The sequence below is a fragment of the Crinia signifera genome, chromosome 6 (assembly GCF_055691185.1).
Source record: "Crinia signifera chromosome 6, ASM5569118v1, whole genome shotgun sequence".
NCBI lineage: Eukaryota > Metazoa > Chordata > Amphibia > Anura > Myobatrachidae > Crinia > Crinia signifera.
The window spans coordinates 8,823,033-8,848,723 of NC_139222.1; the positions used below are offsets into that span (position 1 = coordinate 8,823,033).

The 25,691-nt window shown below is 51.2% G+C and overlaps 2 protein-coding genes across 2 annotated transcripts in view; both read right to left on the bottom strand.

Moving 5' to 3' along the window:
- The window catches only part of LOC146009910 (uncharacterized), a 272,626-nt gene that overhangs the window by 89,765 nt on the left and 157,170 nt on the right, over window positions 1–25,691 (bottom strand). The gene's annotated exons all lie outside the window — the stretch shown is intronic.
- LOC146009904 (uncharacterized) lies at window positions 10,069–24,567 on the bottom strand. The gene is made up of 4 exons (XM_083150503.1): window positions 24,330–24,567; window positions 17,190–17,372; window positions 14,910–14,988; window positions 10,069–13,294 (listed from the first exon to the last, which is right to left on the bottom strand). The coding sequence occupies exons 3-4, from the start codon at window positions 14,941–14,943 to the stop codon at window positions 10,392–10,394; spliced, it is 2,937 nt and encodes a 978-aa protein (XP_083006629.1). The 5' UTR covers window positions 14,944–14,988; window positions 17,190–17,372; window positions 24,330–24,567; the 3' UTR covers window positions 10,069–10,391.

Here is a 25,691-nt window from a genome sequence, read left to right on the forward strand (position 1 = left end):
AATGTCATACAATTTTAAAATTGTATGACATTGTACATGGCATACAATGCCATACAATGCGATGCGATTAAACATTGTATAAGCACCCTAATGGGTGCTTACAATGTGAAATGCACCCCCACGCCACCCCCCCCCCCCCACTATAAACGTGAACCCGAAGCGTGGCGAGCGCAGCGAGCCCGCAAGGGGCGGCGGTACGCATCCTCCGACCTTTTCATACCCCCACTATCCACGTCGGCGTGGAGTTGAGAATAGAAAGTGTGGCGAGCGCAGCGAGCCACCGAGCGGACGCGGATACCTGTGAAGCCCGCGAGGGGACTCCGATACCTGTGAAGGTATCCGCGTCCGCTCGCCACGCTTCGGGCTCGCCACGCTTTCTATTCTCAACTCCACGCCGACGTGGATAGTGGGGGTATGAAAAGGTCGGAGGACGCGTACCGCCGCCCCTCGCGGGCTCGCTGCGCTCGCCACGCTTCGGGTTCACGTTATAGTGGGGGGGGGTGGCGTGGGGGTGCATTTCACATTGTAAGCACCCATTAGGGTGCTTAAAAGCACCCTTTATGGTGCTTATATGATCTTTCATCGCATAGGGGGCAAAAATCGCGTCGCATCGCATGGTACCCGATGCATGGCATGCGAAGCGACGCGATATAAACATTGCGCGATGCACATCGGGGGCGCCGCTATAATACACAAGTACCCGCTCCTGCATCTGTCCCATCTTATGTGCTGCACATGTGACCGCCTGATCGCCATCAAAAGAGCCACTAACCCCCTCCTGCTTCCACCACCTCACAGGGGTCAAAGTGGGTCATGGCTGGATAAACACACAGCCTGGTTATCAGGAGCATTTCCCCAATCAGCCAGGGATTGAACAAGTGTGTACCTATCTTTTCTCTTCAAGATTGTGAGTGTTAACGGTATTTGTTACCTAGAACGGCGCCCATCGCATGTACATCGCATGCAATTATAATGGTATGCGATGCGACCGATGCGATGCCCGCGATTTCACATAGAAATGAATGGTAAAAGGTAAATCGCGTCGGTCGCGGCCAAAAAAACGCATGTGATGCGACCGACGTGATTACGGCGATTTACATAGGGAACAATGTTAAATGGCCCAATTGACCCGATTTTACATAGAGAACAATGTTAAATGGCCCACAGACCCCAAATAGCCACCCTGATGTGTGAAATGGCCCCCCCAATTGTTAACGCCACCCCACGATCAACGTCAACCCGAAGCGTGGCGAGCGGCGGCGGTACGTGTCCTCCGACCTTTTCATACCCCCACTATCCACGTCGGCGTGGAGTTGAGAATAGAAAGTGTGGCGAGCGCAGCGAGCCACCGAGCCCGAAGCGTGGAGAGCGCATGCGGATACCTGTGAAGCCCGCGAGGGGACGCGGATACCTGTGAAGGTATCCGCGTCCCCTCACGGGGCTCGCTGCGCTCGCCACACTTTCTATTCTCAACTCCACGCCGACGTGGATAGTGTGGGTATGAAAAAGTCGGAGGACGCGTACCGCCGCCCCTCGCGGGCTCGCTGCGCTCGCCACGCTTCGGGTTGACGTTGATCGTGGGGTGGCGTTAACAATTGGGGGGCCATTTCACACTTCAGGGTGGCTATTTGGGGTCTGTGGGCCATTTAACATTGTTCCCTATGTAAAATCGCGGTAATCGCGTCGGTCGCATCGCATGCGATTTTTTGGCCGCATGCGATGCGACCGACGCAATTTTTTACCTTGCGATGCCTAGGATCAAAATCGTCGGCGCCGTTCTAGGTAACAAGTACCGTGTTAACTGTTGTTAACACTGCTTGATGCTAGGCAGATTTAACACCTCTTATCGGATTCACCTCCCTATATATTTATTGGGTATATGATTTACTGTATTGGTTCAGCTTACTCATATGAAGGCCACAAGCAACAAGAATGTGGAATAATACCAGGGAGCTTAATAACTTTGGATTGTTAGTGTTAGAGCACGGTCGATCGAGGTTTGTAATACGTAGCAATGTTTCACATTATTATTATTATACTTATATTATGTATATTTTTTATCTTATCCATTGTTCATCGTACTGGATATCCATTGGCAGATCCAGAACAAAATGACAAGGAAGTGGGGAAAACACGCGTTCCTGGAAAAGTGGGCGTAGCCTCGTAACTAGGGGTGTGGCCTAAAAGAGAATGCTGAATAAGTATGATTGGTATAGGGTGTTCTGATTGGATATTGCTCCCTATATTACCCTCTCTGTGCTGGTTATACTGCTGGTTTCCAGCTACTGCAGCAGATCATACGCAACGAATCCTGACTGTGTACCCTGAGATACGCTGAGCTTGCCATTTCCCTGCAAGTGCCTGATCCTGGGTGTTCCAGCCTATACCGGCTCTGTTAGGAGCTTGCTTATGTACCTGTGTTTTCACCCATTCATCTGTCTGTAACCAGAACCGCACCACAGTCTGGTGCTGCAGAATGTCTGTCTGTATCGCTAGTCGTGTCTATACAGCTATATAATATACGGTCTGTGTCGCTACTAGTGCCTACTCCGCTACTGGATCCTGTCTGTCTGTTTACCTGCACTGTGTCGCTATTAGCGATTACTTCTGCCTACCGGCCCTGCTTGTCTATGTGTCTGTACCCGGTATTGCTTCACATTCCGGTTCTGTCCATTTGTCTTCAGGCGCTAGAGCGACTGTATCGTTAAACACCTTGCCATTGCGGTTCACTACTCTGTACTTATAACATCTATTGTACTGTAACACTAATGTGCGCCATCCGCTGCAGTGTCCGGTGCCAGTCGCGCCCAGTAGTGTGCTTTGTGTCTATTGTTTGCCTTGTGTGTCTGGTCCTTTTGTGTCCCAGTCTGACTCCAGTCCTGTATTTGCCTTGTACAGCCTCCTGTAGCAGTCTTGTCCACCTTAAGACCTGGCGGCACCCCAGTACCTGGTGGACCTAATCCACAAATTAAAAATAAAAGTGATGTCACTGTGACCCTCCCAAACTCGCTCACCTCCCCAGTCAGGTCCCTGTGTCAGTAATAGAGATAAGAGTGATGTCACTGTGACGCTTCCAGACCCCCTCACCTCCCCAGTCAGGTCCCTGTGTCAGTAATAGAGATAAGAGTGATGTCACTGTGACGTTCCCAGACCCCCTCACCTCCCCAGTCAGGTCCCTGTGTCAGTAATAGAGATAAGAGTGATGTCACTGTGACGCTCCCAGACCCCCTCACCTCCCCGGTCAGGTCCCTGTGTCAGTAATAGAGATAAGAGTGATGTCACTGTGACGCTCCCAGACCCCCTCACCTCCCCAGTCAGGTCCCTGTGTCAGTAATAGAGATAAGAGTGATGTCACTGTGACGCTCCCAGACCCCCTCACCTCCCCGGTCAGGTCCCTGTGTCAGTAATAGAGATAAGAGTGATGTCACTGTGACGCTCCCAGACCCCCTCACCTCCCCGGTCAGGTCCCTGTGTCAGTAATAGAGATAAGAGTGATGTCACTGTGACGCTTCCAGACCCCCTCACCTCCCCAGTCAGGTCCCTGTGTCAGTAATAGAGATAAGAGTGATGTCACTGTGACGCTCCCAGACCCCCTCAGCTCCCCAGTCAGGTCCCTGTGTCAGTAATAGAGATAAGAGTGATGTCACCGTGACGCTCCCAGACCCCCTCACCTCCCCAGTCAGGTCCCTGTGTCAGTAATAGAGATAAGAGTGATGTCACTGTGACGCTCCCAGACCCCCTCAGCTCCCCAGTCAGGTCCCTGTGTCAGTAATAGAGATAAGAGTGATGTCACCGTGACGCTCCCAGACCCCCTCACCTCCCCAGTCAGGTCCCTGTGTCAGTAATAGAGATAAGACTGACGTCACTGTGACGCTCCCAGACCCCCTCACCTCCCCGGTCAGGTCCCTGTGTCAGTAAGAGTGATGTCACTGTGACGCCCCAGACCCCCTCACCTCCCCAGTCAGGTCCCTGTGTCAGTAATAGAGATAAGAGTGACGTCACTGTGACGCTCCCAGACCCCCTCACCACCCCGGTCAGGTCCCTGTGTCAATAATAGAGATAAGAGTGATGTCACTGTAACGCTCCCAAACCCCCTCACCTCCCCGGTAAGGTCCCCGTGTCAGTAATAGAGATGAGTGACGTCACTGTGACGCTCCCAGACCCCCTCACCTCCCCGGTCAGGTCCCTGTGTCAGTAATAGAGATAAGAGTGATGTCACTGTGACGCTCCCAGACCCCCTCACCTCCGCAGTCAGGTCCCTGTGTCAGTAATAGAGATAATAGTGATGTCACTGTGACGCTCCCAGACCCCCTCACCTCCCCGGTCAGGTCCCTGTGTCAGTAATAGAGATAAGAGTGATGTCACTGTGACGCTCCCAGACCCCCTCACCTCCCCGGTCAGGTCCCTGTGTCAGTAATAGAGATAAGAGTGATGTCACTGTGACGCTCCCAGACCCCCTCACCTCCCCAGTCAGGTCCCTGTGTCAGTAATAGAGATAAGAGTGATGTCACTGTGACGCTCCCAGACCCCCTCACCTCCCCGGTCAGGTCCCTGTGTCAGTAATAGAGATAAGAGTGATGTCACTGTGACGCTCCCAGACTCCCTCACCTCCCCAGTCAGGTCCCTGTGTCAGTAATAGAGATAAGAGTGATGTCACTGTGACGCTCCCAGACCCCCTCACCTCCCCGGTCAGGTCCCTGTGTTAGTAATAGAGATTAGAGTGATGTCACTGTGACGCTCCCAGACCCCCTCACCTCCTCGGTCAGGTCCCTGTGTCAGTAATAGAGATAATAGTGATGTCACTGTGATGCTCCCAGACCCTCTCACCTCCCCAGTCAGGTCCCTGTGTCAGTAATAGAGATAAGAGTGATGTCACTGTGACGCTTCCAGACCCCCTCACCTCCCCAGTCAGGTCCCTGTGTCAGTAATAGAGATAAGAGTGATGTCACTGTGACGTTCCCAGACCCCCTCACCTCCCCAGTCAGGTCCCTGTGTCAGTAATAGAGATAAGAGTGATGTCACTGTGACGCTCCCAGACCCCCTCACCTCCCCGGTCAGGTCCCTGTGTCAGTAATAGAGATAAGAGTGATGTCACTGTGACGCTCCCAGACCCCCTCACCTCCCCAGTCAGGTCCCTGTGTCAGTAATAGAGATAAGAGTGATGTCACTGTGACGCTCCCAGACCCCCTCACCTCCCCGGTCAGGTCCCTGTGTCAGTAATAGAGATAAGAGTGATGTCACTGTGACGCTCCCAGACCCCCTCACCTCCCCGGTCAGGTCCCTGTGTCAGTAATAGAGATAAGAGTGATGTCACTGTGACGCTTCCAGACCCCCTCACCTCCCCAGTCAGGTCCCTGTGTCAGTAAGAGATAAGAGTGATGTCACTGTGACGCTCCCAGACCCCCTCAGCTCCCCAGTCAGGTCCCTGTGTCAGTAATAGAGATAAGAGTGATGTCACCGTGACGCTCCCAGACCCCCTCACCTCCCCAGTCAGGTCCCTGTGTCAGTAATAGAGATAAGAGTGATGTCACCGTGACGCTCCCAGACCCCCTCACCTCCCCAGTCAGGTCCCTGTGTCAGTAATAGAGATAAGACTGACGTCACTGTGACGCTCCCAGACCCCCTCACCTCCCCAGTCAGGTCCCTGTGTCAGTAAGAGTGATGTCACTGTGACGCCCCAGACCCCCTCACCTCCCCAGTCAGGTCCCTGTGTCAGTAATAGAGATAAGAGTGACGTCACTGTGACGCTCCCAGACCCCCTCACCACCCCGGTCAGGTCCCTGTGTCAATAATAGAGATAAGAGTGATGTCACTGTAACGCTCCCAGACCCCCTTACCTCCCCGGTAAGGTCCCCGTGTCAGTAATAGAGATGAGTGACGTCACTGTGACGCTCCCAGACCCCCTCACCTCCCCGGTCAGGTCCCTGTGTCAGTAATAGAGATAAGAGTGATGTCACTGTGACGCTCCCAGACCCCCTCACCTCCGCAGTCAGGTCCCTGTGTCAGTAATAGAGATAATAGTGATGTCACTGTGACGCTCCCAGACCCCCTCACCTCCCCGGTCAGGTCCCTGTGTCAGTAATAGAGATAAGAGTGATGTCACTGTGACGCTCCCAGACCCCCTCACCTCCCCGGTCAGGTCCCTGTGTCAGTAATAGAGATAAGAGTGATGTCACTGTGACGCTCCCAGACCCCCTCACCTCCCCAGTCAGGTCCCTGTGTCAGTAATAGAGATAAGAGTGATGTCACTGTGACGCTCCCAGACCCCCTCACCTCCCCGGTCAGGTCCCTGTGTCAGTAATAGAGATAAGAGTGATGTCACTGTGACGCTCCCAGACTCCCTCACCTCCCCAGTCAGGTCCCTGTGTCAGTAATAGAGATAAGAGTGATGTCACTGTGACGCTCCCAGACCCCCTCACCTCCCCGGTCAGGTCCCTGTGTTAGTAATAGAGATTAGAGTGATGTCACTGTGACGCTCCCAGACCCCCTCACCTCCTCGGTCAGGTCCCTGTGTCAGTAATAGAGATAATAGTGATGTCACTGTGATGCTCCCAGACCCTCTCACCTCCCCAGTCAGGTCCCTGTGTCAGTAATAGAGATAAGAGTGATGTCACTGTGACGCTCCCACACCCCCTCACCTTCCAGGTCAGGTCCCTGTGTTAGTAATAGAGATAATAGTGATGTCACTGTGACGCTCCCAGACCCTCTCACCTCCCCAGTCAGGTCCCTGTGTTAGTAATAGAGATTAGAGTGATGTCACTGTGACGCTCCCAGACCCCCTCACCTCCCCGGTCAGGTCCCTGCGTCAGTAATAGAGATAAGAGTGATATCACTGTGACGCTCTCAGACCCCCTCACCTCCCCAGTCAGGTCCCTGTGTCAGTGATAGAGATAAGAGTGATGTCACTGTGACCTCACCTCCCCTGACAGCAGGTAGATGATCTCCAGAGTGAGGTTTAGAGTTTTTGTAGTCATGTGACTTTGGTCCTCATCCATCCTGACACACAGGGATATACTGGACAGTTTGTTCTGTAGAAATGGTGGATAGATAACAATGTGACATATATAGAAGCAGGAGACACACTGAGGGGACGTTGCCACGAGGAGGGTTTATTACACGCACAAGGATTGCAGGATGCACGGAGTAGATATAAGATGGACATTTCTGGACTTGTTTTATGCAGTGCACATAACATAATATGCTCCATCTGTATAATAATAACAGGACACCACAGGCTGCTCCATCTGTATAATAATAACAGGACACCACAGGCTGCTCCATCTGTATAATAATAACAGGGCATCAAAGCCTGCTCCAGCTGTAATACAATAGCAAGATACTAGAACCTGCTCCATCTGTATAATAACAACAGAGCACCAGAGCCTGCTCCATCTGTGTAATAATAACAGGGCACCAGAGCCTGCTCTATCTGTGTAATAACAGGGCAGCAGAGCCTGCTCCATCTGTATAATAATAATAGCAGGGCATCAAAGCCTGCTCCACCTGCACAATAGCAAGATACTAGAACCTGCTCCATCTGAATACTAACATGGCACCAGAGCCTGCTCCATCTGTAACAATGCACCAAAGCCTGCTCCACCGGTATCACAATATAAGGACAGGAATGAGGGTACCTGCTGCTACATCAATCGCATCACATTAACATTATGGGCCAGATTCTCTAAGCTTCAAAAGTGATAACATGGAGAGTGATAAACAGCCAGCCAATCAGCTCCTACCTATCATTTTTCAAACCCAGCCTGTGACATGGCAGGTAGGAGCTGATTGGCTGGCTGTTTGTCACTCTCCATTTCATCACCTTTTGAAGCTTGATACATATGGCCCTATGACACAACGCGGCCACTTCGTTCCTGTCACCCCCTGGCTGGTTGCGACCCGCTGCAGTACCACAACTGTCGGTTCTTGCGGTCCAAATATTTTCCAGTCTGTGCGTTCCGAAAGCAGAATAGCCTTCACAAAATGGCCACCGCCCAGCGTTCCTCATGACTACAGTGCAAACGGGAGGGGTTACTAGTCGCGTTGCATGGTCAACCTCCAATAGTACCCACCACATTACCTCCTCTATTTGCATAGTAACGCCCCTTTCTCCCATGACTGCCGCTGATTGGAACCTGGCTCCGGCTACCCTGAGGGCGCCCCACTGCGGCGGCCATTTTCCTAAAGCTTTGCGTTATTACCATTGATGGAGGTCTCAATAGAGGACACTGCCCACATTTAATACATAAGTGGGCTATATATTGTATTCAGTGCTGTACAATGATTACAATTTTTATTCACGATTAATCACATTGTTAGGCAGGTAAGTGCCGGTAACCTACAATCTCGTTTACAGGGGTTCCATGCTTGTTGCCAGAGGGATTACATGCTTGTTGCCAAGGGGGATTGCATGCTTGTTGCCAGGGGTTCCATGCATGTTGCCAGGGGAGAATACTTGCTTGTTACGATGGGGATTCCATACTCATTTCCATAGAGGTTCCATGCTCATTGCCAGGGGTGAATAAATGATTGCTGCCATAGGGGGTAAAAGCTCATTGCCCAAGGAGAAAAATCATTAAATTGTGGGGGGAGGCGCAGAGTCTCTGACAGCAATAGAGACCCAACTCCCCTCCAAAGATGGCTGCCGCAGAAAAGGACACAGTCGCTAGCGGTGTGCTCTCTGTGGCGGCAGCCGTTTTTGGAGGGGTGCAGTGTCTCTGTAATGCTGCAAAAGACTCTGCTCCCCGTTGCCATGCACAAACCCCCGCATTAATGACACTAAAATTTATATTCGCCATTAAAGTGGTGATGCGTTAACAGGATATTAACGCGTTAACATGCTCAGCACTAATTATATTATAACAATAATGTAATAATATATTGTAAGTCAGAGGCTCTCCAAGAGGGAAGCCCCCCCCCCCCCCCCCACCTTGTGGTGCAGACTCCAATTGGGCCCCCTCCTCTCCTGCGTAGGTCTCTGAAAACATGGCTGGTGTAGCACGTTCCTGGGGACACCTCTATTGCACCAATGCGAGAATCACTGGAAAATGGCCAGTGCGGCCATTTTCTCAGTGATTTTTTGCCTTCTGGACCGAGGGGATTTGTGTGCAACACACAAACACATTGCACGCACTATCAATACACCAGTACCAAGATCAATTGGTTATACATTTGTTTCCTATGAGGAAATGTTGGACAACTATGCCCCACCTGTATCTGCAGGGCTAAAGGTAATGTGTTTACAGTCATTTTTCAAGGCCTTTGTTTCCCCCATAGATAAATTAGGTATGTTTACATCAGACACCCCTTGTATTGTTCCATTCTTGTTGCTTGTGATCTTCGTTGGATTGAGCCGAACCAATGCAGAATATTCACGAACACATCAGAGAAATAGGTAGTGTGACCCAAAGCAGAGGTGCTAAATCTGCCCAGCATCAAGCTAAAACTCCAAAATCCTCTCTCAACAATCCTAGGACACAAGAAAGCCGCAACGAACAATCTTATGTTCAATTTCATCTATCTCTGAGTGTATTTTGTATTTTTTATTATGCTTAGTCTATTTAGATACAGTCCGTTGAACTTGATGGACGAACGTCTGTTTTCGGCCTTAATTACTATGTATGTTACTATGTTGATGTCATAGGAATATTAAGTAGTAAATATTGATGGTCACATGGTTTGCGACCGGGTCAGATAACACCCCGTCTGGCGTAAATCACAAACCAAGCGCTCTCCAGGCAAGTAGTTACCACAAGTACATCAGAAAATAAAACAGGTGACTCAGTTTCCATGTAAAGTTTCTATTTGATATATATAGAAGTATATGACACGAAGGCAGCAAGATACACATCTACATTAGATACAATCTCTACGTGTGTACTGATCATGCATATTGCGTTCTGCTGAAGTCCTACAAGAAGCTGTTCAGAGAAGAAGATTGTAAATGCAGGGTTTCACTAATGCGTGAGTTATCCGATACCCCTCCCCCAAAATGTCAGTTGCTTCTAAAAACTATCAAAATAGTATTAATACTCCCCTCTATGATACCTAGTGTAGTGATGGTCAAACCCCCCCCCCCCCCCCCCCCCAAGATCGTCATCTGCAGCCCCCAATTCCTTTGGGGCATTTCTTTGGCAGAGCTTGTGACTCATTCATCAAACGTGTTCATTTAACTTCCTAATGTGATCTAGAGTAACATACGCCCTTTCGGAAGGTTCGAGGACCACCCAAGGTGACCCCGAGGTTAATCGGGTTGCCTATGACTGATCTCGTGTACAGGGTTTAGTTGGACGGAATCTTGCATTTGCATAATAATCAGTCCAATAGTCCGTCTCCCATTTTAATTTTCTGATGCATGAAAAGGAAATGTTTTCCTAAGAGAAGCATTTCCACATTCAGAGAATGAATTTTAGGATCTCCCCAGCGTGACTTTTCTCGTGTCTTGCGCGCTTCGAGTTGGTCGTAAAACGTTTCCCACACTCCGAGCAAGGATACGGTCTCCCTTGCCAGTGACTCCTCCGGTGTGAATTCAGCTGCGACTTCTGCTTGAAGCACTTCCCGCACTTGGAGCAGGAATACAGATTCTTTCCTTTGTGGCTCCTCCGATGCGCGAGGAATATGGCTCTTCTGGCAAAACATTCGCCACACTCGGAGCAGATGTACGGTTTCTCCCCTGTGTGAGTCCTCTGATGCATTGCATAAATTGCCTTCCACGTGAAGCATTTCCCGCACTCGGTGCAGGAATATGACCTCTCTCCCACGTGACTTCTCTGTCGTCTAACTAGTTCGGAGCTGTTGCTGAAGCGTTTACCACGCTCTAGAGCCCGGATTGGCCTCTTTCCCTTGTGACTTCTCTGGTGTCTAACACGTTCAGAGTGACTGGTAAAGCATCTCCCACATTGAAGGCACTGGTATGTCCTCTGTCCCGCGTGACTTCCCTGGTGTAGAACAAGTTCAGAGCTACTGCTAAGAGCCCGGTAAGTCCTCTCTCCCTTGTGACTTCTCTGGTGTCTAACAAATTCCGAGTTACTGGTAAAGCATATCCCACACTCTAAGCACCGGTATGTCCTCTGTCCCGCGTGAATTCTCTGGTGACTAACAAGTTCAGAGTTACTTCTAAAGCCTTTACCACACTCAAAGCACGGGTACGGCCTCTCTCCCGTGTGACTTCTCTGGTGCACGGTAAGCTGCGATTTATGGCTGAAGCACTTCCCACACTCAGCGCAAGAATGCGGCTTCTCCCCAGTGTGTATTCTCTGATGTGAAAGTAAATTTGCCCGACTGGTAAAACATTTCCCGCAATCGGGACAGGAAAACGGTTTCTCGCCGGCGTGAATCCTCTGGTGCGTGATGAAATTAGTTCTCCTAGTAAAACTCTTCCCGCACTCAGAGCAAGAATACGGCTTCACGCCCGCATGGGATCTCTGGTGCGTGCAAAGGTTGGCCTTCCTGGTAAAATACTTGCCACACTCATCGCAACCATAGAGTTTTTCTCCGGTGTGAGTCCTCTGATGCATGAGCACGTTGGCTCGGCTAGTAAAACATTTCCCACATTCGGAGCATGAATACGGACGATCTCCCCTGTGCATCCTGAGGTGCGTGTTGAGCTGCGATTTCTGGTAGAAACGTTTTCCACATTCAGAGCAGGAGTACGTCTTCTCTCCGGTGTGAATTCGACGGTGTATGAGGAGGTTTCCGCTGCTGGTGAAAGTCTTCCCGCAATCGGAGCAGGAAAACGGCCGCTCGCCTGTGTGGCTCCTAATGTGTCTGTTGAGTTGCGATCTCTGTTTGAAACATTTCCCACACTCAGTACACGGATACGGCCTCTCTCCCGTGTGCACTTTCTGATGGGAGACGAAGATCGACTTTTTGGCAAAACATTTCCCACATTCGGAACAAGCATATGGGCTCTCAACTCCATGGGCTTTCCGATGTCTAGCAAGCTCCGAATGACTGGTGAAACACTTCCCGCACTCCGAGCAGGGATACGGCCTCTCTCCCGTGTGACGTCTCTGGTGCAACTCGAGCTGCGATTTGCGGCCGAAACCTTTGCCACATTCATCGCAAGAAAATGGTCGTTGCCCAGTGTGCGTCCTCTGGTGAGAAAGAAAGTTGGCTCTGCTGGTGAACGATTTACCACAGTCAGCGCAAAAAAAGGGCTTTTCCCCGTTGTGAATTCTCTGGTGGATGAGAAAGTTTGCTTTTCTGGTAAAACTTTTCCCACATTCGGAGCAGTTAAACGGTTTCTCTCCCGTGTGGGTTCTCTGGTGGGAACGGAAGTTTGATTTGCGGGCAAAGCTTTTCCCACAGTCTGGACACAAAAACGGCTTCTCTCCCGTGTGCGTTCTCTCGTGGGTGAGAAAGTCTGGCTTTCTAGTAAAACATTTCCCGCATTCGGCGCAAGAATATTGCTTCTCAGTTTTATGAATTTTCTGGTGATCAAGGTAGGATTTAAAGTTAAAAAACTCTCCACAGATGGAACAGCACCAACATTTCTCCTCAGGGTGGTTGCTCATGGTCTTACTGTGGGGACTAACAAAGCCAAACAGGTTTTCACCATTGGAACAAGATCCCATCCCTTCCTCATAATGACTAGCTGTATATGGTGTAGGATCTGTGGGTGTAGACATGTCAGTAAAGTCTCCATCACATGAGACCAAAACCACCTTAATATCCGCAGATGTATAATTATCAGTGTGTGTGAGGTCTCCTCCGTCACAGGAGACCGGTTCCTCCTTAATACGAGTAGCTGTATACTGTGTATGACCTGTGGGAGTATAATTACGGGTGGTTGAGAGGTCTTCTCCATCACATGAGACCAGAACCACCTTAATATCAGTAGATGTATCCGGTGTAGGATGTGGGGGTGTAGACATATCATTGGGTCTGATGTCTCCATCACCTAAGGCTGGTTCCTTCTTAGTATGAGTAGATGTATTCATTGTATGACCTGTGGGTGTATAATTATCATCACGTTTGAGGTCTCCTCTGTCACACGAGGCTGGTTCCTCCTTCACAGAAGTAGATTTATTCGGTGTATGACCTGTGGGTTCATATATGTCAGTGTCTGTGAGGTCTTCTCCATCACCGGAGACTGGATCTTCCTTAATATGAGGAGATGAACTCTGTGTTTGACCTGTGGGTGTATAATTATCAATGTTTTTGAGGTCTCCTCCATCACAGGAGGCCGGTTCATCCATAGTACGAGTAGGTGTACAAATGTTGATTTGGAGCAGATTCCTCTCTTCGCAGGATTCCAATTCCTCTGTAACATGAGCAGTCAGATCCTTACATAGTTCTGTTGGGGGAAAACATATCGTAGTTAAACTTCGAAAAGTTTATTTTATCCCTAAAGCTACAGCGGTAAATAAAAACCCGTAACAATCCTTCTGATTAATGGTTGTGACCACCTACAGTCCTCCGGAACCATCCAAAAACTCCCACTGTTCCTTTGTCCCATTACACGAGCTGCACATCTGCTTCATTACCATTGTTAATTGGCTCCTCTTCAGGACCAGTTACACCCCGACCTGTCAAAACTACTCAACCTCGTCTCCTACTCCTATACCTCCAACTTCCCACACTACCTCTCCCCTTCTCTGCTCGTCCTCAGAATATTCCCTTGCCTGCTCACTGGATACCTGCCCTGACTCCCACATCCAAGACTTCTCCCGTGCTGCAGCTCACCTCTGGAACTCTCTTCTCCGTATAATCAGGTGGTCTACTAACCTATCTTTGTATTCTAGTGATTCAAGACATTTTACTAGCCTAGTCGCCCTTTTCTGTACCTGTTCCAATTCATTTATGTCCTTCCTAAGGTGCGGTGCCCAGAACTGAACAAAATAGCCCAAGTGTGGTCTCACCAATGCCTTGTAAAGAGGCACGATCACATTGGCATCCCTTGACTCCATACCCCTTTTAATGCATGCCAGTTCCCAGTTTTCTTTTGCTGCCTATTACCCAATTTTTCATCTATGATGACCCCCAAGTCCTTCTCTACAGCCGAATTCTCTATAATAACTCCATTTAGCCTATAAGTAGCTTGTTCATTTTTGTTCCCATAATGAATTACTTTACATTTTTCAACGTTAAACTGCATTTTCCAATTTTCCTGTCAATAAAAATTTAAAGAAAAAAAAAAAAAACAACTACATTTTCCACCTTTCCAGTTTATTTAAGTCACTTTGTAGGGTTTCCACATCCTCCGATGTATTTTTCGTGTTGTCCGCAAATATTGCAATTTTACTCACTATGTCACGTCCAATATCATTAATGAATATAACAAAGTGGGTCCCAATATTGAACCTTGCGGGACTCCACTTTGGACCTTACCCCAGCTGGAATGTATGCCATTTACCACAACTCTCTGTCCCCGATTGTGCAACCAGTTTTTAATCCAATTACAAATTTTATCTCCTGACCCTAAATTACCCAGTTTCATTAATAACCTTTTATGAGGAATGGTGTCAAAAGCTTTAATGAAATCAAGCAATATTACATCAACAGATTTCCCTAGGTCCAGCCCCCTGCTGACTTCCTCATAGAAGCTAATTAAATTAGTCTAACATGATCTACTTTGAGGAACCCATGCTGAGCCTTACTTATCGCTTTCTCCTGTTCTAAGAAATTTTGGATACTATCTCTTATTATAACTTCTAATATTTTCCCCACAATTTTCAGGGTTAAATCTAAATGAATCAATAAGTCTTAATAGTAATTAATCACAGCCAGCTAACTGAATCCAGCCCTAAGTGAAACTAAGGCAATCTGATATTACAATGTCACTACTGATCAGGAAACTCATAAAGTAGGTTACAGACGTATTTGATCAGAATCTACAATCAGACCGTTGTGTACAAACGTGTGACATCACCAACATACACAGACAGGACTGAGATTGCACCTCCTCTTACCCGGTGATGTGAGGGACCGGTGATCCTCCATCATCACGTCCTTGTACAGATCTCTGTGTTACTCTATATACTCCCCCTCCTGCATGGAGAGATAGACAGTGACATCCTGACACCTTATAGGCACCTGACACACACAATGGTACAGTCATCACCCAGACACATCCCCCACTGTTACTGTATAACGTCCCATTCCCAGCAGTCACCTCTCCGGTCACATCCCCCGGTGTTACTGTATAACGTCCCATTCCCAGCAGTCACCTCTCCACTCACATCCCCCACTGTTACTGTATAACGTCCCATTCCCAGCAGTCACCTCTCCAGACACATCCCCCGGTGTTACTGTATAACGTCCCATTCCCATCAGTCACATCCCCGGTGTTACTGTATAACGTCACATTCGCAGCAGTCACCTCTCCGGTAACATCCCCCGGTGTTACTATATAACGTCCCATTCCCAGCAGTCACCTCTCCGGTCACATCCTACGGTGTTACTGTATAATGTCCCAATCCAAGCAGTCACCTCTCCGGTCACATTCCCCGGTGTTACTGTATAATGTCCCATTCCCAGCAGTCACCTCTCCGGTCACATCCCCCTGTGTTACTGTATATTGTCCCATTCCCAGCAGTCACCTCTCCGGTCACATCCCCGAGTGTTACTGTATAACGTCCCATTCCCAGCAGTCACCTCTTCGGTCACATCCCCCGATGTTACTGTATAACGTCCCATGCCCAGCAGCCACCTCCCCGGTCACATCCCCCGGTGTTACTGTATAACGCCCCATTCCCAGCAGTCAACTCCCCGGTCACATCCCCCGGTGTTACTGTATAACGCCCCATTCCCAGCAGTCACCTCCCCGGTCACATCCCCCGGTGTTACTGTATAACGTCCCATTCCCAGCAGTCACCTCCCCGGTGACATCCCCCGGTGTTACTGTATAACGCCCCATTTCCAGCAGTCACCTCTCCGGTCACATCCCCCGGTGTAACTGTATAACGCCCCATTCCCAGCAGTCACCTCTCCGGTCACATCCCCCGGTGTTACTGTATAACGCCCCATTTCCAGCAGTCACCTCTCCGGTCACATCCCCCGGTGTAACTGTATAACGCCCCATTCCCAGCAGTCACCTCTCCGGTCACATCCCCCGGTGTTACTGTATAACGCCCCATTCCCAGCAGTCACCTCTCCGGTCACATCCCCCGCTGTTACTGTATAACGTCCCATTCCCAGCAGTCACCTCTCCTGTCACATCCCCCGGTGTTACTGTATAACGTCCCATTCCCAGCAGTCACCTCTCCTGTCACATCCCCCGGTGTTACCGTATAACGTCACATTCCCAGCAGTCACCTCTCCGGTCACATCCTACGGTGTTACTGTATAATGTCCCAATCCAAGCAGTCACCTCTCCGGTCACATTCCCCGGTGTTACTGTATAATGTCCCATTCCCAGCAGTCACCTCTCCGGTCACATCCCCCTGTGTTACTGTATATTGTCCCATTCCCAGCAGTCACCTCTCCGGTCACATCCCCGAGTGTTACTGTATAACGTCCCATTCCCAGCAGTCACCTCTTCGGTCACATCCCCCGATGTTACTGTATAACGTCCCATGCCCAGCAGCCACCTCCCCGGTCACATCCCCCGGTGTTACTGTATAACGCCCCATTCCCAGCAGTCAACTCCCCGGTCACATCCCCCGGTGTTACTGTATAACGCCCCATTCCCAGCAGTCACCTCCCCGGTCACATCCCCCGGTGTTACTGTATAACGTCCCATTCCCAGCAGTCACCTCCCCGGTGACATCCCCCGGTGTTACTGTATAACGCCCCATTTCCAGCAGTCACCTCTCCGGTCACATCCCCCGGTGTAACTGTATAACGCCCCATTCCCAGCAGTCACCTCTCCGGTCACATCCCCCGGTGTTACTGTATAACGCCCCATTCCCAGCAGTCACCTCTCCGGTCACATCCCCCGCTGTTACTGTATAACGTCCCATTCCCAGCAGTCACCTCTCCTGTCACATCCCCCGGTGTTACTGTATAACGTCCCATTCCCAGCAGTCACCTCTCCTGTCACATCCCCCGGTGTTACTGTATAACGTCCCATTCCCAGCAGTCACCTCTCCTGTCACATCCCCCGGTGTTACTGTATAACGTCACATTCCCAGCAGTCACCTCTCCGATCACATCCCCCGGTGTTACTGTATTACGTCCCATTCCCAGCAGTCACCTCTCCGGTCACATCCCCCGGTGTTACTGTATAACGTCCCATTCCCAGCAGTCACCTCTCCTGTCAGCAGCTGAATGATCTTGTTGGTGAGTTCCAGGATCTTCTGGTCATTGTTCCTCTCATGTATCAGTGAATAAGATGCAGTATAATGGGGCATAGGGTAATATAGTCGACAGAAACACAGGCGTCGGATGTCACAAGCTCCACATATGTCTTCAACAAGTGCAATCCTGTGTAACTGAAAAAACATTATATAAGAAATGTGGATTGTTCTATTATTCAATATCAATGTGACGCTCCCAGACCCCCTCACCTCCCCGGTCAGGTCCCTGTGTCAGTAATAGAGATAAGAGTGATGTCACTGTGACGCTCCCAGACACCCTCACCTCCCCGGTCAGGTCCCTGTGTCAGTAATAGAGATAAGAGTGATGTCACTGTGATGCTCCCAGACCCCCTCACCTCCCCAGTCAGGTCCCTGTGTCAGTAATAGAGATAAGAGTGATGTCACTGTGACGCTCCTAGACCCCCTCACCTCCCCAGTCAGGTCCCTGTGTCAGTGATAGAGATAAGGGTGATGTCACTGTGACGCTCCCAGACCCCCTCACCTCCCCAGTCAGGTCCCTGTGTCAGTGATAGAGATAAGAGTGATGTCACTGTGACGCTCCCAGACCCCCTCACCTCCCCGGTCAGGTCCCTGTGTCAGTAATAGAGATAAGAGTGACGTCACTGTGACGCTCCCAGACTCCCTCACCTCCCCAGTCAGGTCCCTGTGTCAGTAATAGAGATACGAGTGATGTCACTGTGACCTCACCTCCCCAGTTAGGTCCCTATGTTAGTAATAGAGATAAGAGTGATGTCACTGTGACGCTCCCAGACCCCCTCACCTTCCCAGTCTGCTCCCTGTGTCAGTATTAGAGATAAGAGTGATGTCACTGTGACGCTCCCAGACCCCCTCACCTCCCCAGTCAGGTCCCTGTGTCAGTGATAGAGATAAGGGTGATGTCACTGTGACGCTCCCAGACCCCCTCACCTCCCCAGTCAGGTCCCTGTGTCAGTGATAGAGATAAGGGTGATGTCACTGTGACGCTCCCAGACCCCCTCACCTCCCCAGTCAGGTCCCTGTGTCAGTAATAGAGATAAGAGTGATGTCACTGTGACGCTCCCAGACTCCCTCACCTCCCCAGTCAGGTCCCTGTGTCAGTAATAGAGATACGAGTGATGTCACTGTGACCTCACCTCCCCAGTTAGGTCCCTATGTTAGTAATAGAGATAAGAGTGATGTCACTGTGACGCTCCCAGACCCCCTCACCTTCCCAGTCTGCTCCCTGTGTCAGTATTAGAGATAAGAGTGATGTCACTGTGAAGCTCCCAGACGCCCTCACCTCCCCAGTCAGCTCCCTGTGTCAGTATTAGAGATAAGAGTGATGTCACTGTGACGCTCCCAGACCCCCTCACCTCCCCAGTCAAGTCCCTGTGTCAGTAATAGAGATAAGAGTGATGTCACTGTGACGCTCCTAGAACCCCTCACCTCCCCAGTCAGGTCCCTGTGTCAGTAATAGATAAGAGTGATGTCAATGTGATGCTCCTAGAACCCCTCACCTCCCCGGTTAGGTCCCTGTGTCAGTAATAGAAATAACTGTGATGTCACTGTGACGCTACCAGACCCCCTCACCTCCCCAGTCAGGTCCCTGTGTCAGTAATAGAGATAAGAGTGATGTCACTGTGACGCTCCTAGAACCCCTCACCTCCCCAGTCAGGTCCCTGTGTCAGTAATAGATAAGAGTGATGTCACTGTGACGCTCCCAGACCCCCTCACCTCCCCGGTCAGGTCCCTGTGTCAGTAATAGAGATAAGAGTGAAGTCACTGTGACACTCCCAGACCCCCTCACCTCCCCAGTCAGGTCCCTGTGTCAGTGATAGAGATAAGGGTGATGTCACTGTGACGCTCCCAGACCCCCTCACCTCCCCAGTCAGGTCCCTGTGTCAGTAATAGAGATACGAGTGATGTCACTGTGACCTCACCTCCCCAGTTAGGTCCCTATGTTAGTAATAGAGATAAGAGTGATGTCACTGTGACGCTCCCAGACCCCCTCACCTTCCCAGTCTGCTCCCTGTGTCAGTATTAGAGATAAGAGTGATGTCACTGTGAAGCTCCCAGACGCCCTCACCTCCCCAGTCAGCTCCCTGTGTCAGTATTAGAGATAAGAGTGATGTCACTGTGACGCTCCCAGACCCCCTCACCTCCCCGGTCAGGCTCCTGTGTCAGTAATAGAGATAATAGTGACGTCATTGTGACTCTCCCAGACCCCCTCACCTCCCCAGTCAGGTCCCTGTGTCAGTAATAGAGATAACTGATGTCACTGTTACGCTCCCAGACCCCCCTCACCTCCCCGGTCAGGTCCCTGTGTCAGTAACAGAGATAAGAGTGATGTCACTGTGATGCGCCCAGAACCCCTCACCTCCCCGGTAAGGTCCCTGTGTCAGTAATAGAGATAAGAGTGATGTCACTGTGACGCTCCCAGACCCCCTCACCTCACCGGTCAGGTCCCTGTGTCAGTAATAGAGATAAGAGTGATGTCACTGACGCTCCCAGACCCCCTCACCTCCCCAGTCAGGTCCTTGTGTCAGTAACAGAGATAAGAGTGACGTCACTGTGATGCTCCCAGACCCCCTCACCTCCCCAGTCAGGTCCCTGTGTCAGTAACAGAGATAAGAGTGACGTCACTGTGATGCTCCCAGACCCCCTCACCTCCCCAGTCAGGTCCCTGTGTCAGTAATAGAGATAAGAGTGAGGTCACTGTGACGCTCCTAGAACCCTTCAACTCCCCGGTCAGGTCCCTGTGTCAGTAATAGAGATAAGAGTGATGTCACTGTGACGCTCCCAGACCCCCTCACCTCCCCGGTCAGGTCCCTGTGTCAGTAATAGAGATAATAGTAATGTCACTGTGACGCTTCCAGACCCCCTCACCTCCCCAGTCAGGTCCCTGTGTCAGTAATAGAGATAAGAGCGATGTCACTGTGACGCTCCCAGACGCCCTCACCTCCCCAGTCAGCTCCCTGTGTCAGTATTAGAGATAAGAGTGATGTCACTGTGACGCTCCCAGACCCCCTCACCTCCCCGGTCAGGCTCCTGTGTCAGTAATAGAGATAATAGTGACGTCATTGTGACTCTCCCAGACCCCCTCACCTCCCCAGTCAGGTCCCTGTGTCAGTAATAGAGATAAGAGTGATGTCACTGTGACGCTCCCAGACTCCCTCACCTCCCCAGTCAAGTCCCTGTGTCAGTAATAGAGATAACTGATGTCACTGTTACGCTCCCAGACCCCCCTCACCTCCCCGGTCAGGTCCCTGTGTCAGTAACAGAGATAAGAGTGATGTCACTGTGATGCTCCCAGAACCGCTCACCTCCCCGGTCAGGTCCCTGTGTCAGTAATAGAGATAAGAGTGATGTCACTGTGACGCTCCCAGACCCCCTCACCTCACCGGTCAGGTCCCTGTGTCAGTAATAGAGATAAGAGTGATGTCACTGACGCTCCCAGACCCCCTCACCTCCCCAGTCAGGTCCTTGTGTCAGTAACAGAGATAAGAGTGACGTCACTGTGATGCTCCCAGACCCCCTCACCTCCCCAGTCAGGTCCCTGTGTCAGTAACAGAGATAAGAGTGACGTCACTGTGATGCTCCCAGACCCCCTCACCTCCCCAGTCAGGTCCCTGTGTCAGTAATAAAGATAAGAGTGAGGTCACTGTGACGCTCCTAGAACCCTTCAACTCCCCGGTCAGGTCCCTGTGTCAGTAATAGAGATAAGAGTGATGTCACTGTGACGCTCCCAGACCCCCTCACCTCCCCGGTCAGGTCCCTGTGTCAGTAATAGAGATAATAGTAATGTCACTGTGATGCTCCCAGACCCCCTCACCTCCCCGGTCAGGTCCCTGTGTCAGTAATAGATAAGAGTGACGTCACTGTGATGAAGGGAAGCAGGGAGTGAGAGATGCGGGGATGATGGAGGGAAGCAGGGAGTGAGAGGTGCAGGGGGATGAGGGAAGGAAGCAGGGAGTGAGAGGTGCAGGGGGATGATGGAGGGAAGCAGGGAGTGAGAGGTGCAGGGTATGATGGAGGGAAGCAGGGAGTGAGAGATGCAGGGGATGAGGGAAGGAAGCAGGGAGTGAGAGATGCAGGGTATGATGGAAGGAAGCAGGGAGTGAGAGGTGCAGGGTATGATGGAGGGAAGCAGGGAGTGAGAGGCGCAGGGTATGGTGGAGGGAAGCAGGGAGTGAGAGGCGCAGGGTATGGTGGAGGGAAGCAGGGAGTGAGAGGCGCAGGGTATGGTGGAGGGAAGCAGGGAGTGAGAGGTGCAGGGTATGATGGAGGGAAGCAGGGAGTGAGAGGTGCAGGGTATGATGGAGGGAAGCAGGGAGTGAGAGGTGCAGGGTATGATGGAGGGAAGCAGGGAGTGAGAGGTGCAGGGTATGATGGAGGGAAGCAGGGAGTGAGAGGTGCAGGGTATGATGGAGGGAAGCAGGGAGTGAGAGGTGCAGGGTATGATGGAGGGAAGCAGGGAGTGAGAGGTGCGGGGGATGATGGAGGGAAGCAGGGAGTGAGAGATGCGGGGGATGATGGAGGGAAGCAGGGAGTGAGAGGTACAGTGAATGAGGGAGTGAGAGGTGCAGGGGGATGAGGGAAGGAAGCAGGGAGTGAGAGGTGCAGGGGGATGAGGGAAGGAAGCAGCGAGTGAGAGGTGCAGGGGATGATGGAGGGAAGCAGGAAGTGAGAGATGCAGGGGATGACGGAGGGAAGCAGGCAGTGAGAGGTGCAGGGAATTAGGGAAGGAAGCAGGGAGAGATGCAGGGGATGATGGAGGGAAGCAGGGACTGAGAGATGTAGGGGATGATGGAGGGAAGCAGGGAGTGAGAGATGCAGGGGATGACGGAGGGAAGCAGGGAGTGAGAGGTACAGTGAATGAGGGAGTGAGAGGTGCAGGGTATGATGGAGGGAAGCAGGGAGTGAGAGGTGCAGGGTATGATGGAGGGAAGCAGGGAGTGAGAGGTGCAGGGTATGATGGAGGGAAGCAGGGAGTGAGAGGTACAGTGAATGAGGGAGTGAGAGGTGCAGGGGGATGAGGGAAGGAAGCAGGGAGTGAGAGGTGCAGGGTATGATGGAGGGAAGCAGGGAGTGAGAGGTGCAGGGGGATGAGGGAAGGAAGCAGCGAGTGAGAGGTGCAGGGGATGATGGAGGGAAGCAGGAAGTGAGAGATGCAGGGGATGACGGAGGGAAGCAGGCAGTGAGAGGTGCAGGGAATTAGGGAAGGAAGCAGGGAGAGATGCAGGGGATGATGGAGGGAAGCAGGGACTGAGAGATGTAGGGGATGATGGAGGGAAGCAGGGAGTGAGAGATGCAGGGGATGACGGAGGGAAGCAGGGAGTGAGAGGTACAGTGAATGAGGGAGTGAGAGGTGCAGGGTATGATGGAGGGAAGCAGGGAGTGAGAGGTGCAGGGTATGATGGAGGGAAGCAGGGAGTGAGAGGTGCAGGGTATGATGGAGGGAAGCAGGGAGTGAGAGGTACAGTGAATGAGGGAGTGAGAGGTGCAGGGGGATGAGGGAAGGAAGCAGGGAGTGAGAGGTGCAGGGTATGATGGAGGGAAGCAGGGAGTGAGAGGTGCAGGGTATGATGGAGGGAAGCAGGGAGTGAGAGGTGCAGGGTATGATGGAGGGAAGCAGGGAGTGAGAGGTGCAGGGTATGATGGAGGGAAGCAGGGAGTGAGAGGTGCAGGGTATGATGGAGGGAAGCAGGGAGTGAGAGGTGCGGGGTATGATGGAGGGAAGCAGGGAGTGAGAGGTGCGGGGTATGATGGAGGGAAAGCAGGGAGTGAGAGGTGCGGGGTATGATGGAGGGAAAGCAGGGAGTGAGAGGTGCGGGGTATGATGGAGGGAAAGCAGGGAGTGAGAGGTGCGGGGTATGATGGAGGGAAGCAGGGAGTGAGAGGTGCGGGGTATGATGGAGGGAAGCAGGGAGTGAGAGTTGCGGGGTATGATGGAGGGAAGCAGGGAGTGAGAGGTGCAGGGGGATGATGGAGGGAAGCAGGGAGTGAGAGGTGCAGGGTATGATGGAGGGAAGCAGGGAGTGAGAGGTGCAGGGTATGATGGAGGGAAGCAGGGAGTGAGAGGTGCAGGGTATGATGGAGGGAAGCAGGGAGTGAGAGGTGCAGGGTATGATGGAGGGAAGCAGGGAGTGAGAGGTGCAGGGTATGATGGAGGGAAGCAGGGAGTGAGAGGTGCAGGGTATGATGGAGGGAAGCAGGGAGTGAGAGGTGCAGGGTATGATGGAGGGAAGCAGGGAGTGAGAGGTGCAGGGTATGATGGAGGGAAGCAGGGAGTGAGAGGTGCAGGGTATGATGGAGGGAAGCAGGGAGTGAGAGGTGCAGGGTATGATGGAGGGAAGCAGGGAGTGAGAGGTGCAGGGTATGATGGAGGGAAGCAGGGAGTGAGAGGTGCAGGGTATGATGGAGGGAAGCAGGGAGTGAGAGGTGCAAGGACTATATACTAATTATTTTGTTTTTTAGACACAATAATTAGAATGCCAGAGCCATGGTCGGGGAGGGTTCAGGAAGAACCCTCTCCTGCTTATTCTTGCAAAACACGATGGTAATGCCATCTGGTAAATTCAGCACCACTGCCGCCACATATGGGGTAGGGACATTTTAACAGAGGAGCGGGCCAGTGTGCAGGCTTTGGGTGAACCCCCTCCTCTTCACAGCACTGTAGACTCTGGCAATCAAGCCTACGGCGCATGAGCAGGTCTCCGGAAAAATGGCGCATGTCATGTCCTGGAGACAAAATTCCTACTGCGCAAGCGCAGTGGCCATTTTACCTGCAACTGCAGCTCTGGCGCAGGGCTCGGGAAAAAGGAGTAACAAAACATGGGTGCGTGATTGCATCATATATATATATATATATATATATATATATATATATTATATATATCGTCACAGGATAGCACATACTGGAAGCACCTATGCTGGAAATAAGTTGGAATGGAAAGGATGAGACTATATGGATATCAGAAAATAAACAGAGGAGACCTGGTGGTGCAGGAACAATAGCTAAGGCTCTGGGTCCCCAGCAATGGCTGCCTGGGGCCTGTTATCAGCCCTTATATCACTGTATAGTAGCAATATAGCATAGAATAGATACATTACCTCCTCCTCGCTACCCACAGCGGCCTCACAGGATGCAGTTGGCGACTGAATGATGTAAAACCAGGGTTGTGCCTGTGAGACTACAAGAAAATGGCCGCCGCGGCCCTGCACCGGGGACACTGTTTCTCAATAGGGTTTTACTATAATCATTGCCTCCAGTCCGATTTACATTCCCGTGTTTATAACACACCGTTTGTGTTTTTATATCTGTTTACGCTACAGACAGACTGAGATTTACATAGAGTCCCCCCATTATTCATTGTTCTCACCCCGCCTGCCCTGACTGAGCGCGGCCGCCGGCACTGAGCATGCGCGTTGCTGTAGCAACCATGGGTGATGGCTCGGCGGCCATGTTGCATTAGGGCAGTAGAAAGTGTGGGGATAACAGCACAGGCTGTTGCTCATGGCTGTAGCAGAAAGGAGAGGATGCTGGGTATTCCTCTACACATGTGTAACTGTGGTATATATGGACATGGAGCTACACATGTGTAACTGTGGTATATATGGACATGGAGCTACACATGTGTAACTGTGGTATATATAGACATGGAGTAATACTTTAGTTTGCTGCATCTATTTTGTGTCACCCACTGTGTCTCGATGACACCCACTTCCTCCCCTGTCACTCTGCCTGATGTTACCATCTGCCTCTCCCTGGCACCCCCTGACTCTACATTCACTCACTGCCTCTCCCGATCTGACTCTCCCTGACACCCTGTACCTACCCACCCACCCTCTCCATCACCAGCTTACTTCCCAGTCAAACACCGCCTCTCCCTGTCACTACCTCTCTCTGTGATTCTCTCTTTTCCAGTGTCTCCTGCTGTCACCCTCTGCCTCTCCCTGACACCCACACTCTCTCTAGTCACCCATTTCCTCTTTCTGTCCGACTCTCCCTGTACATTTCTATCACCAGCTTACTTCCCAGTCACCCACTGACACTCACTATCACCATCTACCTCTCCATCACCCACTGCGTCTCCTTGTCACCCTCTCTTTCATTATCTGCCTTCTGATGTCTCCCTCTGCCTCTTCCTGTCTGACTCTCCCTGTCTCCCAGTCTCTACCTCTCCAACAGCCAATTACTTTCCAGTCACCCACTGCCTCTCCCTGTCACTGCCTACCCCTTAATCACCCACTGCCTCTCCCTGTCACTGCCTACCTCTCTCTTTTCATTCTCTGCCTATGTCTCCCTCTGCCTTCTGCTGTCATCCACTGCCTCTTCCTGTCTGACTATCCCTGTCACCCACTTACTTTCCAGACACCCACTGCCTCTCCCTTTCATTGCCTAACTCATCATCACCCACTGCCTCTCCCTGTCACTGTCTACCTTTTTTGTCACCCAGGGCCGCCATCAGGGGG